Source organism: Arachis hypogaea, chromosome 4 (genome assembly GCF_003086295.3).
Source record: "Arachis hypogaea cultivar Tifrunner chromosome 4, arahy.Tifrunner.gnm2.J5K5, whole genome shotgun sequence".
Taxonomy (NCBI): Eukaryota; Viridiplantae; Streptophyta; class Magnoliopsida; order Fabales; family Fabaceae; genus Arachis; species Arachis hypogaea.
The window spans coordinates 8284594-8301155 of NC_092039.1; the positions used below are offsets into that span (position 1 = coordinate 8284594).

The 16562-nt window shown below is 34.4% G+C and overlaps 2 protein-coding genes across 4 annotated transcripts; one reads left to right on the forward strand and one right to left on the reverse strand.

Moving 5' to 3' along the window:
- Positions 1–556: 556 nt before the first annotated feature.
- Positions 557–2650, reverse strand: LOC112794592 (uncharacterized). The gene is made up of 4 exons (XM_025836582.2): positions 1515–2650; positions 1273–1445; positions 805–1176; positions 557–708 (listed from the first exon to the last, which is right to left on the reverse strand). Exons 1-4 carry the CDS (start codon positions 2648–2650, stop codon positions 557–559), a joined length of 1833 nt encoding a protein of 610 aa, XP_025692367.2.
- Positions 2651–7539: 4889 nt separating this feature from the next.
- On the forward strand, positions 7540–15707 carry LOC112796139 (pentatricopeptide repeat-containing protein At1g02060, chloroplastic). Of its 3 annotated transcripts, XM_072233906.1 has the most exons (6): positions 7540–7828; positions 11749–11889; positions 11972–14050; positions 14178–14289; positions 14450–14537; positions 15584–15707. In XM_072233906.1, the coding sequence occupies exons 2-3, from the start codon at positions 11756–11758 to the stop codon at positions 14043–14045; spliced, it is 2208 nt and encodes a 735-aa protein (XP_072090007.1). In that variant the 5' UTR covers positions 7540–7828; positions 11749–11755; the 3' UTR covers positions 14046–14050; positions 14178–14289; positions 14450–14537; positions 15584–15707. The 3 variants fall into 3 exon arrangements, with proteins under 3 accessions (XP_072090007.1, XP_025694252.1, XP_072090006.1); XM_025838467.3 differs by lacking the exon at positions 15584–15707 and having other exon boundaries at positions 14450–14745; XM_072233905.1 differs by lacking the exon at positions 15584–15707 and adding an exon at positions 8750–8970 and having other exon boundaries at positions 7561–7828; positions 11972–14289; positions 14450–14745.
- Positions 15708–16562: the final 855 nt, after the last annotated feature.

Here is a 16562-nt window from a genome sequence, read left to right on the forward strand (position 1 = left end):
TTTTACAATTTTTCTCTATTTCTATGCACTATAGAGATATTTTAGTTTAAAAAACTCATATTTTTATGATGAAGTAATGTCATTTTCATTTATTATTTCTGCCATACAAATTTTATGTCTTGTGAATTATATTTTATTTTATATAATTAATTTATGTAAAAAAATTCCATATCTTTTTATTTGTTTGCATTCTATTTTGCAAGGTTGTGAGAACCGGACCGGTCAATAAACCGGTGAAGTCATTGGTTCAATGGTTCACTGATTCGACCGGGGTTCAACCGAGATTCAACCGGTTTAATTAAATATTAAATAAAATTATTAAAAAAACTTAAAATAATCTTAAGTATATAAATTCAATAATTTCTAACTTAATAAAATTTAATATTTCACATAATAAATTATCCATTACTTAATATTAGAGGTTCACAAACAACTTCAAACATCAAAGTTTATAACTAAACAAAAAATAAAACATACATAATGACAAACCCATAATGTTCTACATTCAAAAGATACAATTACTAACAAGTTTTCAACTAATCAAAGGTGCAACTCATCAAAAATCATAATTATCATTAAGTGTTCCAACATCTCCATCATAAACAGGTAATCCAAAGCCACCATCATCAGAAGTACCACCAAAAGAAGCTGTATTTGAAGAATCAGCAACATTAGGAAAATTCACATCAAGTTTCACATCTCCTCCATCTAATAAAATAAAATAGAAAACCAAGAAAAAATTAAAGTTACAACTTTACATCAGATATTGAGAGGAAATGAAACAAGTTTTGCTATTTCAATCACCTTTAGGATATAAAGGCATAGCATTATCCGTATAAATTAAATTTTCAATGCCTTCGATGTCTCCATGAGTAAATTCAGGATCATCTTCATCCGGCATTACCCAAAAATCTACTGTGTCAATGCTTTGAATGTCAATTAGATCATAATTCTTCTTCTTGCGATGCATTCTAGATTGAAGGCGTAGATTATAAGTGACATAAACAATGTCACTTAGCCTTTGATGCTCTAATCGGTTCCTCCTCTTTGAATGGATTTGTTCAAAGAGGCTCCAGCTCCTCTCACAGCCGGATGATGAAGATGTTTGATGAAGAAGACGAATTGCCATTTTTTGCAAGTTAGGAGCACTCCCACCGTGTAGCCTCCACCATTCACCTACCAGGATAAGAAATTCAACCATCAATTCTCATTCAATATTTAAAAAATATTCAAAGTAAATTGAACATAGTAATATAATTACTTACCACTTACCAGGTTCAAGTCTCTTAATTGCTTTCAATGCACTTTCCCTTCCAAAACTTCCTTTTTGATCTCGATACAACTGCATCTCTTGCATTGCGGCAACCGAGTCATCGCAAAGAGTTTCAATATCAAATAAATTAAGCAAAGACCTCAAGATATTTGCCTTCTCAACAAACCCCTCACTATAGAAGTAATATGGATTAAAAAAGTATGCTGCTGCATGGAGGTCACGCTTCAAATGCTTATCCTACCGCATTTTCAAGATACTTGTATAAGGTGTGTATGCATATTTCCTATTTCTAAACATTGTCTTGATATTAATTTTGGCTCTTTGCATGCCCGCATACACGATATCCAGAGAAGGTTTCTCATCAGCATCAACAAGCCTCAATAACTTAATTAGAGGACCAACAAGCATAACAGTAGTAAAACAATCCTCCCAAAACTTACTATCCAAGATAATTGAACTAACCATCTTCCCATTGACACTCTTGGATAATTTATGAGAAGTGAAATATTTGTCAATCACCAATAATTGCAAGTCTTCTTTATGATCATATATACTTTTCAAAGTAATGAAAACAGTAGCAAAACGTGTTACTCCTGGTCGAACAATTTCTTTCCACTCTTTTCTTTTTCTAAGCCATGACAAGAAAATCATATGATTGTAAACAAAGGCAGCCACTTTTGAAGCACGAGAGGCAAGGTCAGCTATGTGAGGAAGACTTGCTATGTCTTTCAAGATAAGATTAATGCAATGAGCAGCACAAGGAGACCAAAAAATATTTGGATACTTTTCATGAATGAGTTTTCCAGCAGATACATAATTCGCAGCATTATAAGTAACCACATGCACAATGTTACTAGACCCAACCCACTCAATAACCTCAGCAAACAATTTAAACAAGGTCTCGGCAGTTTTTATCATATCAGAAGCATCAACAGACTTAACAAATGACATACCAGTAGGACAATAAACTAGAAAATTAATTAACGTACGCTGCCTTTGATCAGTCCAGCCATCTGCCATCAATGTACAACCAGTCCTTTTCCACGAGCTTCTATAACCTTCAACAAGCAGCTGACACTCCTTCTTAAAATCGGCCAGCAAATGAACTCTCATTTCATCATACGACAGTCCCTTGAAACCAGGTCCAATTGCAGCAACGCCGTCCAAGACAGGTTGAAAGTAAGGCGATTGAACTGCGTTGAATGGAATTCGTGCATCAATGATCCATCTTGCAAGCCCCAACTTAACCTTGTGTTTAACTTGTTTACTGGCCAAGACACTTTTCAAAGTTGGTTGAGAGCCTGTCGTAGTCCTTTCCTTAAAATAACTTCCAATTGGAGTAGCAGCAATCGCTCTTCTATTTCCTTTGTCTCCCATTGTTGCAGGAGCCGAAGATTGAACAGGATTAGGCGCTTCACCCTCTTCTTCTGCTTGTGTTTCACTTTCCACATCATAACAATCAGCTATATATTTTCTTTTTTCTGCCTTATTTTTTTTTGTTTTCCTCCAAAAGCCTTTTGAATTGAAGTTCAACATCTTCAGTTACTTTGTTACAAACTTTAATTTGTCCAGGGATTTTTGCAAGATGATATTTCATTCTATATATCCCCCCTCCATTGTAAGTATTCAAGTAGAAAATACATGTATATTAAGCCTTGTTATTTTTGTCATACTTCACTGTAAAATACTGCCAAGCTGGATCAGATTTATCTCTGGATGAACCAGTTTGAGAATCTTGAACATCATTATCTTGTGGCTATGGGTTACTTTGTGATTATTCAATCTATAGCAATAAAAAAATCAAAGACCAGAAAATAACTTCAGAAAACCATGAAAATAATGAAACAGCAAGCATATTCAGAAGCAGCAAAAAATATTCATCATGAAGCAACAAATAGGAGCAGCAAAACATATTCAAAATCAAAAACAGCAATGATGAAAATAATGAAACAGCAAACATATTAGAAGCAGCAAAAAATATTCATCATGATTCATGAAGCAGCTAACAGAAGCAGCAAAACATATTCAAAATCAAAAAAAGCAATCATGAAAATAATGAAATAGCAATCAAAATAAGAAGCAGCAAAAAATATTCATCGTGATTCATGAAGCAGCAAACAGAAGCAGCAAAACATATTCAAAATAAAAAACATCAATCATGAAAATAATGAAACAATAATCAAAATAACCTCAGAAAATCAAAAACATAAATCAAGAAGGCAGCATAGAATAGGCGAGCTCACAGAACCTCAGAAAATCAAAATCCAAAATCAAGAAGGCAGCATAAAACAGGCGAGCTCATAAATCAAGATCAGAACCTCAGAAAATCAAAATCAAGAAGCATAGAACTCATAAATCGTAATCAGAATTCAGAAGGAAGCAGTTCAAAATCAAGAAGACAAGAACAGAGTCTTACCGAATTCAGAAGGAGGCGGGATCGGCCGGTGGTGGTCACGACTGATGTGGATGGTTGTGGGTCGCGAATGAGGAGGCAGGCTAGGTGACGTTCGGCGATGAGGAGGCGGGCTCGGCCGGTGGTGGTCGCGGCTGCTGTGGATGGTTGTGGGTGGCAAATAAGGAGGCGGGCTAGGTGACGTTCGGCGATGAGGAGGCGGGCTCGGCCGGTGGTGGTCGCGGCTGCTGTGGCTGGCTGTGGGTGGCAATGGTGGCCTTGGTGGGTGAATGGAGGCTGGCGCCGAATGCACTTGGAAAGGGGAAGAAAGGGGAGATTACACAGATTAGGGTTAGTGGCATAGTGGGTTAGGTTAGGAGCTTAGGACTTTCGCGTACGCCTTTCTCTTTTTTTTTAAAAAAAAAAAATGCCAAAACGATGTCGTTTGGCATCTGAAGTTGCAAACCACTAAACCGCCAAAAAATCGGACGGTTCTTCCGGTTCGCCGGTTAATCGCCAGTTCGACCGGTTTTTCTACCAGTGTTTTGCCAGGCAGTTTTCGACGTTACCCGAATCGGCTAGATAACCGGTTCCCGGTTATTTCGGTTGAACCGGACGGTGCGGTCCGATTTTTAGAACCATGCTATTTTGTTCTTTTCATTTTTCAAGATTTGACCTCTCTATTGAATATTGACTAGAAAAAAAATACCATGCAATATATATCAAAGCATTTTAATAATCTATTCATATATTGCTAAGACATATACGAAGTATATATATTACAAATTTTTAATCAATTCTTCCTAGATTAACAATGGAAGCCCCCTTTCCAATCCTCTATTAGAGCGATAGGACTTTTAGACTTATCATCTTCAGATTTGACAGTTTCCTCAGGAGACACACGATCTGTTATTTCCTCATTGTAAAGCTCTAATAACGTTACTTTCATGTTGTGCTCTGCATTCTGAGCCTCCAATATTTCAAACATCTGTTTCCAAGCTCCGGGGATGACACCAGCATCACTCGACAATTTGTCATTCTACACGATGAAGAGCACAGAAGGATAATTGGATTTCAATACAAAAAATTTGAGCAGACATAAAAAGCAGTTAAAACAGGGGAATATTGAATATCTCCTACACCACAGATATCCCCTGCACCACCAGTATTTCCAGTTGGGGGTGTTTGATATGAATTTCTCAAAAAGGAATTGGATCCTCTAAAGTTTGAATTTTACTTTAGAGAGTAAAGTATGATCTTTTACCCTTGAATTATTTCTCTTTCATATTTATTCTTGGTCCCACCTATGCAATAAATGGTGAGAGATCACACTTTACTCTCTAAAGTGAAATTCAAATTTTAGAGGATCCAAATCCCTCGAAAAGGAGGAACATTTCCAGCAACGAATTCCCTGTCAAAAATAAGAACATTCATTACCAGCCAATACATTATTTTAAAAAAGGGTAAGTCAAGAGACATTATAACTACCCAGGCATCGAGTCATAAGCCTGCACCACTCTCTCATGATACATAAAGAGATTGATACACAATTCCAATGGTGGGATTGAATAATTGGTGATAGATTATTCACCAATTTATAATGTTAATATTAAAGAAAAGATAAGATTAGAGTATTTAAATCAAAATAAAGTCTTAAAAATTGAAGATAGAATTTTAAAGTTAAGATAGATGAATAATAAGATAATAATTTATAAAAAGGATAAGAAAATTGAAAACTGTGTAGTACACAATTCAATCGATTGGGTAACACAACCAATCGATTGAATTGGGCAAATCCATATTGCTTTGATGACTTTAATCGATTGAGTAACACAACCAATCAATTGAATTGTGAGACCTCAAGTTGCTTTGGAGCATTCAATCGATTGGGTAATATAAGAAATCGATTGAATTTTAAAAAACGAACATTTTAGTCATCGTTCAATCAATTGGGTAATATGACCAATCGATTGATTTTTACGAAAATCACGCCTTACAATTTTCAATCGATTGTTTTGTGATAACCTGTAGTCCAATCGATTGAGTTATGGGAAATCTGAAATTTAATCAATTGTTTTGATAATTCAATCGATTGATTTTCAAATAAATACGATTTCACAGCCTTGGACGAACGTCACAGATCAAATATAAACTTTTAATCGATTGGAATGGCCAAAAAGTTTATTACGACAAATGGAAGATCTAATTCATTTATTTTTTATTTTGATTGTTAATAAACATAATAGATGAATGATAAAATAATAATTTATAAAATAAAAATAGTTTTTATAATTAAATAAAATATATGAGGTTAATTTGTAATTAAAATTAGAAAAGAACTATCTAGCAGTTATTAAAAAAACTTAAAAAAATATGTTTTGTTATGAGACCATTTAATGATCCAAACGTTCTGGAACCATCGAATCCGGTGCCAGGTTTTTTATATTAAAGATTTTAGTTTTTTGGATTTCAAAATACACAAAAGAGTCTTTAATGTTTATTTTATTAGACAATACAATTTCTTTTAATTTGGATATTTTTACATGCTAACTTACATGAAGGTATCAAGGTAATATAATGTTAACGGTCCTGTTTTCACCCGATTTTTACCCGTTATAATTGTGGCCCGAAAGTGTATAGGTTTTATCGGGTCTAGGATCGGGTTCGGGTCTAACAAATAGGCTCGGTATATATTTCGGACCGGGTCTGAGTCACATCAAACCCGGTTTCACCCGTCCCATGCATATCCATATTTATATGTAATAAATTATATTTAATATTTATAAAAATTTTTAAATTTTTAAAATATTTAAAATATATAAAAATATTTATAATAAAATATAATAAATTTAAAATATTTTATAATTTTGTTAATAATAAAAAAATTATTTATATATTTAATTATGTATTAACAGAAACAAATAAATTTAATAGTTCAATAAGATTAATTAGTAAGTTTGAATCTGACTTATTAATATATTAAAAATTTTACAAAAATTTAAATTTGTGTCTATTTTATAACAGGTCAAATAAAGCTAAACACACGTTAAATTGTTCATCACTGACAGGCCGTGGAACCTTTTTTCACCTCTAGTGGCTATTTGAGTTTGTAGGCTCTTATTTTTTATTTTGTTTTTATTTTTCTATATAAATAAAATAATAATAAGAATTCCGAAGCAAATAAACTATTCTAATAGTAATATGTGAAGGAGTGTTTTAAAATTTTTGGAAAGCAAATTTGAAAAGAGACTATTGTCTTTACTTATAGAGGTAAATAGTTGAAGATTATTTTGTATATTTTAAAAATTAAAAATCTAAAACGTTAGATATTAAAAATTGAGTTTATTTATTATGTGTTTTAAAAATATATATGTTAAGATTATAAATTAAAATTTTTTTTATTAAAAATAAAATTAGTTTAAGGGAGTACCTGGTCTGTGTTTTAGTTTTTTTATTTTTAGTATTTTTTATTTTTTAAATTTTATGAAAGAAAAAATAAAATAATAATTTTTTATTTTTATTTTTTTTATAAAATTTAAAAAATAAAAAATACTGAAATAAAAACAAAAAATACAAATAAAAATACAAACTAAAGGTATGCTAAATTTTTAATGCATTTGTTTTGTATGTCTATTAAATAAAAAATTTAAATATTAGAGATGAATTTAGATAATTATTCAAAAAAAAATCAAAAAAACGATGCCGTTTCAAAGTTAAAAAGAAAAATAAAAAAGGTAAAGGAAAAAATTGATCCAGTGATGGGAGTAAATTTTTTCTAATGAAAAAAATTAGATGTACAGTTTTTAATCTAAATATTTATCACACTTTTTTTATTTATTTTTAGTTTCACTTAAAGAATAAAAAATAAGAGATTATATTGTCAAGTGTTAAAAATACCGGAGAGGATCTATTTCCTCGTCACCCACACCCACCCACCTAAGCTGCAGCAGCCAGTCACCTTCCTCCCTCTGGTCTCCGTCTGCCAGCTCCACCAGCGTCCCAGTCGCCGGCGTTGTTGCAGCCGGTGTCGCTGCTCCATTCTCACTTCTCATGCGTTGCTACTTGCTACCGCCACAGTGCTACTCCGTCTCTGTCGGTACCCAAATCGCCGTTACTCCGTCCTTAATTGCTTCTCCGGTCTCCGCCGAGTGACGTTGTCGATGGTAAGCGCTTCTCCCCTCTCACTTCGTCAGTGCTTTCTTCCCAGGTTTTTTTTCACCTTTTTTATGATTTAATTTATTTTGCTTTTTTAAATTATATGTTAAACTCAAATAAATATATTCATGGACAAATATCTAAAATAAAATTAATAATAACATTAGTAATATGATTTTGTTCATGGTTGATTTTTGATTGTTTTTCTATGTTAGTTTCTACTAAATGAGTCTGTATCTCAAAGCTTCTCTTTTTTCCTGCGTTCATTTTCGTGTCGAAGTGTTTGGTATTCTACTTGTCACTCATTGATCAGTGTTTTAATCTCATTGCACTTGATGACGTAACACAGTTTTCGTTGTGGTTCTGTTGAATGATCCTATAATGTGTTCTTGTTAAACGGTTAAAGCATCAAAGTTGTTAACAGTGATCAACAATCAATATTCACAAGTTTTTTTTATGACTGATGTCTTTCTTTTAAATTATAAACTTGTTTGTAATTGTTTCATTTGATGGTGGAACCTTATGAATTTGGGCTGGACTTAGCATTAATGCTATGATCTATTTGCATTTTGATTTTTCTTTTAGTGATGAACTTCTTAGGTACAATTTGGTATTTAATCTAAATAAAAACAAGCTTATTGCTTTAATAAGGGAAATGGATCGCTTTATTCTCCAAATGATAAGCCTCCTAAAACCCAAAAAGATTATTTATGTCAATTTCTTCTCTGGGATCTTCACCTATCTCTTCTCTGTCGATTTCTGGGTATCTCTTTTCTTTCATGGTCAGTAAATCCCACGCGCTCCTTTTTATTTATGTCATTTTCTGCTGTTTCTTTTGTTGTTGATTGGTCTGTGTTCATCTCCATTTTGAATTAGTTCTAGTTGTGTCTTCATCGATTTTGTTTGCTGCAATTTTTTGAATGGAAAAGTTTAGGGGCCAGCAATTTTATTGAATTTTGGCCAGCATGTAACCAGCAGAGGAAGGTGAGCCATTAGATGAAATCTCACACCAATCTCACACCATTAAATCATCATTGATAGCTATTTGATGGCTACTAATCACAAAAATTGCTGCCCCCTAGCATTGCTCTTTTGGAATTGCTGGTTGGTGCTCCTATCTATTGTATTTGTGTCTTCTATCATGTTGAAGGTGATATTTCCTCACTTATTTGAGTTAGACTATATATATAACATGCTGGGTGCTTGACTTTCTTTATGTCCAAGTATTTGAATCTGATTTGCTCCGCTCTTTGGGTATGGAATAAGTTAAAAAATTTTCATTTTCACTTAAAATGAAAAATTAAGATGAAAACATGTTTGTTTTTTTAATAAAAAAATTTTCTATAGAAATGTTTTTTAAAGAGTATATACCAATTTTGATCCTCAAAGAATTTCAGACTGGACACTTTAGTCCCCAACTAAAATTAATTACTCGATTAGTCCCTAACAATTAATTCCGTCAGTCACTTAGGTCCTTTATTCCGTTAACTCTAACAGAGGACAAAATAGTCCCTAAGGACAAAATGGTCCCTGATCTCCTCTGTTCGGAAACGACACTGTTCTCTCCGAATTTCCATCATATGCACACTCTATATATTTAATGTTCACAAGAAAAAAATCCTCAACTTGTTCTCAACCAATTCATACTCAGGAAACTAATGCCTATGTTTCTCAACTAGTTATCGTCTTTGATGGATCCCATAAATATAGACAGCAAGTCTGATTTGTTAAGATCCGTCGTGGTCGTTGCCATCTCCCTCCTCCTCTGCCATATCATCTCCATGACCACATTGTCCACCACTCCAATCGCCTCCTTCAGCTTCTTCTCCGAACCAATGTTCAATAATCGCTTCAGTTTCCATATATTCGGCAACGGCGACATTGCACGTTGTACTAATAGCTTGGATGCGAGGTTGAAGCTGTCTGCCAACTTGGACTCTGGAAAAGAAGGAATGAAGCACTCGGTGTCTATTTCAAATGAGAATTTGCATATGATGTCGAAGGAGAATCTTCTCATGATGTCCTAATGTTCAACAATCTATATTGCTTGTCGGAGGGTGGAGAAAGACTCTTGGAGTAGTTGTGGAACTTGGTCTTTAGAATGTCGTGGATGTGTCGGAGTTGGATATGATGTTATCGAAGACGTGGAAGTTGATGCTTTTGGTGGGTGAAGTGCAGAGGAGGTGGATGTCCCAGTCACAAAGATTTAGGAAGTGTGTGGTCCATGACATGTCGAGGTAGGTGCGACACATGTGTACACCATGACTAAATTTTGGAGCTAAAGAGGAGGAAGGAAAAGATGGGAAAAAGGACTGCGAAGGTGAAGAAGGAGAATATGAATGTTAGGGTTATGCGAGATATGATAAAAATTGAGAAAGAACAGTGTCGTTTTCGAATAAAGGGGTCAGAGATCGTTTTGTTCCTTGTTAGAGTTACCAGGGACTCTGTTAGAGTTGTCCGGGACTATTTTGTCTCCCGTTAGAGTTAACGGGATAAAAGACCTAAGTGACTGATGTAATTAATTGTTAGGGACCAATCGAGTAATTAATTTTAGTTGGGGACTAAAGTGTCCAGTCTGAAATTGTTTGAGGACCAAAGTGAGTATATACTCTTTTTTAAAATAAGGTGAAAACAAGGAAACGCTGATTCTCTGTTTTCAGAATTTTCATCTGAAAATCTTGAAAGAGTGGTTGCACATGTAATTATGAAGTGCCTTTTTTCGATTCTCATCACGCCAAAAATAAAAAGCACGTTCTTTTCTTTTAAATCTATCTCTCTTTATTCATTTCTTTGTGTGGCCTCCCTCCTCTCCATCTTCTCAGTCTTAGCTCTTCTTCAATTGCTTCTTGCTGCCTCTAGTCACTATTCTTTTGGTAAACTTTTTTTTTTTCGGAAAAAAATGAAACATTATTTTTTTTCTATGCGCTTCTGTTTTCAAATTGTCATTTTGGAGATTTTGGTTTCTACCAATTTTTTTAGCATTGTGTTGATTTTTGTTAAGAAGCTAGGTTTTGTTTTACTTCTACTACCATTTGCTAACAGTTACATGTAACATTGTTGATATCTCTTTCTTTTGTTGCGTCTCATATTTTATAGTAGTTGATATTTATTAGCATAAGATGGGAGAAAATCTGAAACTGATAATAGCATAGAATGGTCCAATAAAAATACAAAGGCTTTTATTGGCATACTGTGTGAGCCAATGAAGAATAGGCAGCTGCAATGTTCAACATTTAAGGTAGCATTTTGGGAAGAAATAAATAATGAACTGGTTACAATTGTTGGGGAACATTATGGTGTAGCTAGGCTAAAGGGAAAGTATAATCTACAATTGTGTTTTGGCTATTTTATTAGTAAACTAGCTTAGAAAATTGTTTGCATTTTTTGTGTCAAAGTTCTAGTTTATTTGTTAATTGTATTTATACTTACAAAAGAACTACATGAAGTTTAAGAAGAATGAAATGGATTTATGCATGACTATGACATTTTAAGAAGAATGAATTTATACATGACTCTGACCTTTTAAGAAGAATGAATTTTTAATGACCATGACATTATGCATGACTATTTAATTTGTTCATATAATATTATTTTAAAGATTTTTAATATATTGAAAACAATCAAACCAAACATGTTTTCAATGTTTTCATTTTTTTGAAAATTGAAAACAATGATCAAGACAAATATATTCCTAAAATCTGAAAATTTGAAAACAAAAACAATTTTTAGAAAATGAAAATTGAAAATGAAAACAGAAAACATTTCCTCAAACTAAACACCTACCAAGTTTTCAATGCATTGAATACTTTGGAAGCATCAAAATTACCATTTAGCAAAGTAAAAAAAAAAACTTATGCTTCAATCGTACAAAGTTCAATAGTTTGGATTTAGTTTCATTGCACATTATGATTGTCTTGTGTTGTTACAGCAAAAAAATGAGAAGTGGTCTGAGAAGGGCTACAGCTGAGGATTTAAACAGTGGCCCTCAGAGTCTCTCATCACAAGTATTTACCAAGGAGCGTTTCATTACAATCTCCAACTTCAGCTCTAATCCCTGTGCTGTTCTCAGGTGCTGTTCCCAATACAATTTTTTAAAAGCTACTTTTGTGTGTCCCTGTTTTGTTCATATTCTCATAATCTATTTAATTCAGGAAGTTATGGTCTGAGAAGACAGATAATCATACTAGGGTTCAAGAGCTCCACCAAAATGAGAAACCCAGATCAAGGAATTCGTGTAAAAGAGCCAAAGACATGGCTAATCTCATCAATTACAAACCTTGGTCAAATCAGTTGCTGTCTTCATTCACTACCCTTCTTTCCAAAACCAATGTGCTTCAGACTTTACGCCATATCAAGGAACCTTCCAAGGCCTTTCAGTTCTTCAAGTGGGCACATGAAGTGGGTTTCCCGCACAATGCTCAATCCTACTTCATGATGTTGGAAATCCTTGGTCGTCAGAGGAATCTCAATGTTGCTAGGAATTTTCTGTTTTCCATTGAGAAAAAGTCCAATGGAGAAGTCAAGCTTGAGGATAGGTTCTTCAATAGCTTAATTAGAAGTTATGGTGAAGCCGGCCTCTTCAAAGAATCCATTAAGCTTTTTGAGACTATGAAGTCAATTGGTGTATCACCATCTGTGGTCACATTCAACAGTGTTTTGTCTATATTGCTAAGGCGGGGCCGGACCAATATGGCAAGAGCTGTGTACGATGAAATGCTTGGGACATACGGTGTCACTCCAGATGTGTACACATACAATATTTTGATCAGAGGGTTTTGCAAGAATTCCCACATTGAAGAAGGGTTTCAGTTCTTTAAAGAGATGACGAGCTTTGATTGTGATCCGGATGTTGTTACATATAATACACTCGTTGATGGCTTGTGTAAAGCAGGGAAGGTTAGTATAGCGCATAACTTAGTGAATGGTATGAATAAGAAATGCAAAGAATTGAATTCTGATATTGTGACTTACACAACTTTGATTAGAGGGTATTGTATGAAACAAGAAGTAGATAAAGCATTGTTTCTTCTTGAAGAGATGACTAGTAGGGGGCTAAAGCCAAATGTAATTACGTACAATACTCTGATAAAAGGATTATGTGAGGGACAAAAGTTGGACAAGGTAAAGGATATTTTGGGCCAAATGATGGGAGATGGGACTTTCGTACCAGATACATATACCTTCAATATATTAATTCATGCACGTTGTTCTGCAGGAAACCTGGATGAAGCATTTAAGGTGTTTGAAAACATGAAAACCCTTCAAGTCCCAGCAGATTCAGCCTCGTACAGTGTTCTGATTCGGAGTTTGTGTCAGAGAGGTGACTATGATGCAGCAGAGAAGCTGTTTGATGAATTATATGAGAATGAAACCTTGTTAAGTAATTATGGTTCCAAGCCGATTGCTGCCTCATATAGTCCTATTTTTCAATATTTGTGTGAACATGGGAAAACTAAGAAGGCTGAGAAGTTACTTAGACAGCTAATGAAAAGGGGAACACAAGATCACCTATCATATAAGACCGTGATTATGGGGCACTGTAAAGAAGGCGGATATGAAAATGGTTATGGGATTTTGGTATGGATGCTAAGAAGAGATTTTGTTCCTGATTTTGAGATATATGATTGTTTGATTGATGGTTTTCTTCGGAAGGATAAGCCTCTTCTTGCAAAGGAGACTCTAGAGAAAATGCTAAAGAGCTCCTATAAACCTAAAACATCTACCTTGCATTCTATATTGTCAAGACTTTTGGAAAAAGGTTGTGTTCATGAGTCTACCTCCCTTATTGTCATGATGCTGGAGAGAAATATTAGACAAAATATAAACCTGTCAACTGAGAATTTACTGCTCCTTTTTGGCTCTGGACTGCGAGATAAAGCATTTCAGATTATTGAGTTGCACTATAAGAATGGATACCGTGTTAAAATAGAAGAAGTGGTTCAATTCCTTTGCCAAAGAGGAAAGCTACCAGAAGCATGCAAGCTGTTGTTGTTTAGTATGGAACATCATAGAAATATTGATATTGACTTGTGTAATTCAGTTATTGATGGCCTTTGTAAAATTAACAAGGTTTCAGAAGCATTTAATTTATGCTATGAATTAGCGGAGAAAGGTTTACATCAGGAACTGACATGCCTAAATGATCTGATAGCAGCTCTAGAGGCAGGAGGGAGATTAAAGGAAGCTGCATTTATATCGAAGAGAATGCCAAGAGTTCAGACCTAAAGCGAGTTAAATTCACTTCTTTTTCATATATTGATAGCATAATAAGCTTCTGATGCTGCATAGTTATCTCTGTTTCATCTTTAGAATATTTTTGTTTTGACACAAACAAAATTGATCTAAAACATTTGACAGATAAGATGCTAGGGACAGTTATTTGTGGATGGTAGTTTCTGAGTGAATGTAGACCGGAGAAGCTTTTGCGCAGAAGCAGATAAGCCCAGTGTCCAATAGATCAATTGTAATGGCAAGTAACACTATACTTTACGCATTATTCTGTTTCTTTTTCTTGATTAACCTGTTCATGTTAATTGTTGTAATCAAGCCAAGTTTGTGGCAGATATTAAAGTTTTAAAACATATCCAATTTGTTGAAAACTTACTCCATTTCCCCTGTTGTGTTTACAGGTCTTCTAAAGTACATAGTGGTAGGACCTTTTTCTTTTTGAGAAGAAGCCATGTCTGCCCGTTTCTGCTGAAAGCCGAAAGGGTTAAGGTGATATTCTCTTCAAGATTGAAGTAGAACAAGATGTACTTATTTCCCATAATTTGGTGAAGTTAACTGGTATTCAGCAGGAATAAGACCTGTACACATAAACCTAAGAAAGGACTTAAGATTTAATTTTTTGTAAATATGACTTGTATATAATAGAAAGTAACTACATTTTTTTATCTATATAAACTCCTGAATTTTGTGAACCAAATCTGTTACTTCAGATGAATACCCACTTGTAAGCTCATGCATGATGGGCAGAATGTCAAGGCAATCCGTTTCACATATAATATCTCTCAAACCGCAATTCCAAGCTAAAACTAGCCCCCTCCAAGCAGCAAATAATTCACATCTGATGATAGATAAGGGGGAATGCTTCCAAGCCCGAGATCTAATCTCCCTTAGAATCTCTAATAATACACCCAAATTCCGCTAAATTTGAATCCATATACAAGCTTGCATCACAATTAACTTTAAAACTGTTGCCTATCGGTGGTTCCCAACACAGGCAATTTCGGAGAGACCTAAAGGCATTGTTTCGATTCCTGTAAACCTGTAAGTCCTTGGCGGTAATTCTGGCCCAAGGCAACAACCTTGTGGTTTGTCCAAGGATTGTCAGTATTGAATATGTCATTGCACCTATGTCTCCATACCCACCAAAGCCTTGCACCAAAAGATGCCTCATTGTTAGGCAAGGCCTTCCGAAACCACTCTTCAAGAGCAGTACCAGCCGTCAAGTCCAGAATACTAGGGTCCAACATATGCCAAATTGCCTTTGATCGTTCACAGTCTCTAAGGCAATGCTTCATAAGTTCATAGTTTCCTGCGCCTTGTTACATCTCTTACACATATCTGAAGAAACTAAATGCCGCTTGAATCGAAAGGTCTCAGTTGGTAGAGTATCATGTAAACCAAGCCACATAGTAAATTTGAACTTATCCGGAATGTTTGTATTCCACAACCAGTTCAGTTATTATTAGCATTACAATTTAATGTTTTCTCTAATAATCATCTATAACCCTCCCTTGCACTATACTTTTTTGTTGCAGGCCACCACTCCCACTGTGGCTCCAACTCAGTCGAACTAGGATATCTCAGACCACAAATAAACTGTTTAATCTCATGCGAAATAGGTGTGGTAAGACTATCAACCTCCCAAGACACCCCTTTCCACAAGTCAGCCACTATGAAATCTTATTCAAAAATATGTACATAAGGAGCAAGGTTGCAAAGCTTACTAAAAAGAGTCCACTCATCATACCAAATTGATTTGTGGACATCCCCAATATTCCAATGAAGTCCTTCCTTGAGATGCTCATAGCCACTAAAAATGTTCTTTCAACAAATACAATTTGTTTAATCGATTAAATTTTGAAAAACCCATATTGTCATGAGAAATTCACTCGATTGGTTGTACTTCCAATTGATTGAATTACCAACAAATACGATTTCCCTAATTTTTACGAAAGTAACGAAGGGATAAAAAACTCATTGATTCGCATTGTCAAAATATTTATGGAGGTCATGATTAATGAAAGATTTATTTTGTTGTTGTTTTTATTTCTAATTGTTAATAAACATGATAGATAAATAATAAAATATTAATTTATAAAATAAAAAATATATTTTATAATTAAATAATATATAAAGAATTAATTTATAATTAAAATTAAAATTAAATAAGGATTAATTAGTAATTATAAAAAAATTTAAAAAACATATTTTGTATAGTTATCAAATCTTACTCGATCCGATCAGTTCGACCGAAAACTCGGTTATTTTATCGGGCCAAGCCACTCATCAAACCGGACAAGCATTGGACCTTGTGGAAACCGGTTCAATCCAGCCGATTTTTAGTAAAACTGGTGACTCAGCCGGTTCATTTAACACGGTTCATTGGTCCTCCCGGGTTCTCTGTTGAATGGAACCCCCAACCCCCAGCCTCGTCTCTCCTCTCTCGACAGTCCCTCACTCTCTCGTCTCTCCCCTCACCTCGTCAATCGTCACTCTCAGTCTCTCACGGCCTCA